At 43.8% G+C, this 2,457-nt stretch overlaps 1 protein-coding gene across 1 annotated transcript in view; it reads right to left on the reverse strand.

Moving 5' to 3' along the window:
* LOC107299718 (liprin-beta-1) overlaps positions 1 to 2,457 on the reverse strand; it is a 15,864-nt gene that overhangs the window by 10,784 nt on the left and 2,623 nt on the right. The window contains exon 2 of the mRNA XM_015829061.1: positions 1,573 to 1,723. Within this exon, the coding sequence (XP_015684547.1) occupies positions 1,573 to 1,723 (151 nt within the window). The remainder of the gene's footprint in view (positions 1 to 1,572; positions 1,724 to 2,457) is intronic.

Raw genomic sequence — 2,457 nt, forward strand, 5'->3', positions numbered from 1 at the left:
GATGGAGTCAGCTGACTATGCCGAGGCGCCGGCAACCACAGCCACTCGGTCTTGGAAGGGTTGAGCCTGAGTCTGTTCCTCCCCATCCAGACCCGTACGGCCTCCAGGCAACGGGCCATCACGTCAAGGGCATCGTTGGGGTGGCCTGGGGTGGAGATGTACAGCTGAGTGTCATCAGCGTACTGATGGAAATCCACCCTGAAGCCACGAATGATCTCCCCCAGTGGCTTTACATAAATATTGAACAAAAGGGGAGAGAGGACCGACCCCTGAGGCACCCCACAAGTTAGGGGTCTAGGAGTCGACCTCTGTCCCCCTGCCAATACAGACTGCGTACGGTCGGTGAGGAAGGAGGAGAACCACCGCTTAACGGTGCCTCCCACTCCCAACTCACCGAGACGCCGCAGCATGATACCGTGGTCTACGGTATCAAAAGCTCAAATCCTCAGGCAAAGTTAATACAAAAGGAACAGCAAGTCCAGATAGATGGTTTTAATACATTCAAGGAAATTGCCACCCACACTGTATTTTGGGTAAAGTGGGGGAAAAAAATAAATACTTCCCTTCTGGTTGATTGCAAGGTTGCTCTCTGCATTTAAAGAAGTCAGGGCTAAATTTTTTTCCATTAATCACATCAGTGAAACATATTTTTCCATCTCTCTGCAGAAAAGGCTGCAGATCCTTAAAATTGAAAAGTACGCAGCTACGTTCTCCTGCAGCCAACACAGCTGCAGAGGAAGGAAGTTTTATATAGGCACTCCTCGAGTTATAACAGTTCATTTAGTGACCATTTAAACTTGCAACGGCACTGAAAAAAAGTGATAGCAGCATGTTTTGCAGGCAGACCTCACATACTGTGAACACTATACATTCAAAATTTTGTAGCCGACAAAGAGTTAAAGGGAGACTAGTATAGCTATTTTGAGCTATTTAGCTCTCAACAGCTAGCCATAGCTCAAAATAGCTATACTAGTCTCCCTTTAACTCTTTGTCGGCTACAAAATTTTAAATTTACAGTTGTCACAGTAGTGACGTCTGCCTGCAAAAAATGGAGCGAAAAAGCAGTAGACCGGGTGTTCAACTCAATATATATATATATATATATATATAGCTATATATATATATAGCTACCGGTTCTGCTGAACTGGTGTCAACTGGATGAATCCCACCACTGCATACGTACGTACATATGTACGTACGTACGTACGTACGTACATACATACATACATACATACATACATACATACATACATACATCTTATAAACACAAGATGGCAGCCTTTGTTATGCTATCCAGATAGTAGATGAATTGCTACTTAGCTGAACTTCATTACAACTCTCAAGTCACCAAGAGAAGAGAATATTTATAGCTCAGGGTTGAACTGTGGGGTCCTTGATGCTCTCTGAGGTTGGCAGATTCCTTGCAGGCGTTTCATGACTTGATCAGCCCTGATGATGTTACCTAGGTGGGTTATAAAACGTCTGCAAGAAAACGACCCAGCCCAGAGAGCACCAGGGACTCCACAACTCTCAAGTCAACTGCATATGGAAAAAAGAAAATAAGTTTGTTACCTTCTCTAAATCGGTCTGTGATGCTTGCAAGAGGGTTTGACCGGACAGTATCCAGTGTTTTCCGTTGCCGATGTAAAAACCCAGGCCCTGATCGTGTAGCCAGTTACAGACTTGTTCTTTCGTCCATTTAGCAAATGGCATGTCCAAATCACTAAAGAATAATAGGCAAGTAGACATTGTTTCAAGATTGGATACTTATGTCCTTTGAGACCTGCTAATGGTGGATCTTCCAGAATCTAGATGTTGTCCTAAGGTCCCTTCCACCAGTCCCACCACCTAGGAAACCCCGTGAGATAACTATTGACTGCATGTGAAGACCATTTTTTCTAATCTGGGTTAGAGCAGGGCTTCTCAGCAAAGTCATGGACTTCAACTCCCAGAATTCCCCAGTCAGCAATCCCACTGGCTTTTTTTTTCCGGGTTCTAATTGTATTCTTTTCATTTATCTAGATTGCCCATCTATAAAAGCTCTTGAAAAATGTTGGAGATAAATCAACAGATAAGCACAGTAAATTCCCCCAGGAGTGACTGGCTAGAATGAACTTTTCTGGAATAGAACATAGTTCATCATCTTTCAACTGTCCCCAGAAGTGCAGAGTGGCACACTGGAGGGGAAAAAATATATATATCAGGGTTTGAAGCATTGTTTGCATACAAACAACTCCTCACTAAGCTATTTTAGTTATATTTTTCACTTGTTTAATCATTAGAATTATCATTTCCTTTAGAGGGGGATATTTGCGGCTCAGAGTTGAAATGAGAGGTCCTTGGTGCTCTCTGAGCTTGGTGGTGTCCTTGCAGATGTTTCATGACCCAACTAGGTAACATCATCAGTGCTAGAAGGGAGAGGGGTGGGAGGAGGAGGAGGAGGAGGAGGAGGAGGAG

Source organism: Protobothrops mucrosquamatus, unplaced genomic scaffold (genome assembly GCF_001527695.2).
Source record: "Protobothrops mucrosquamatus isolate PMUCROS unplaced genomic scaffold, P.Mucros_1.0 scaffold5342, whole genome shotgun sequence".
Classification (NCBI taxonomy): domain Eukaryota; kingdom Metazoa; phylum Chordata; class Lepidosauria; order Squamata; family Viperidae; genus Protobothrops; species Protobothrops mucrosquamatus.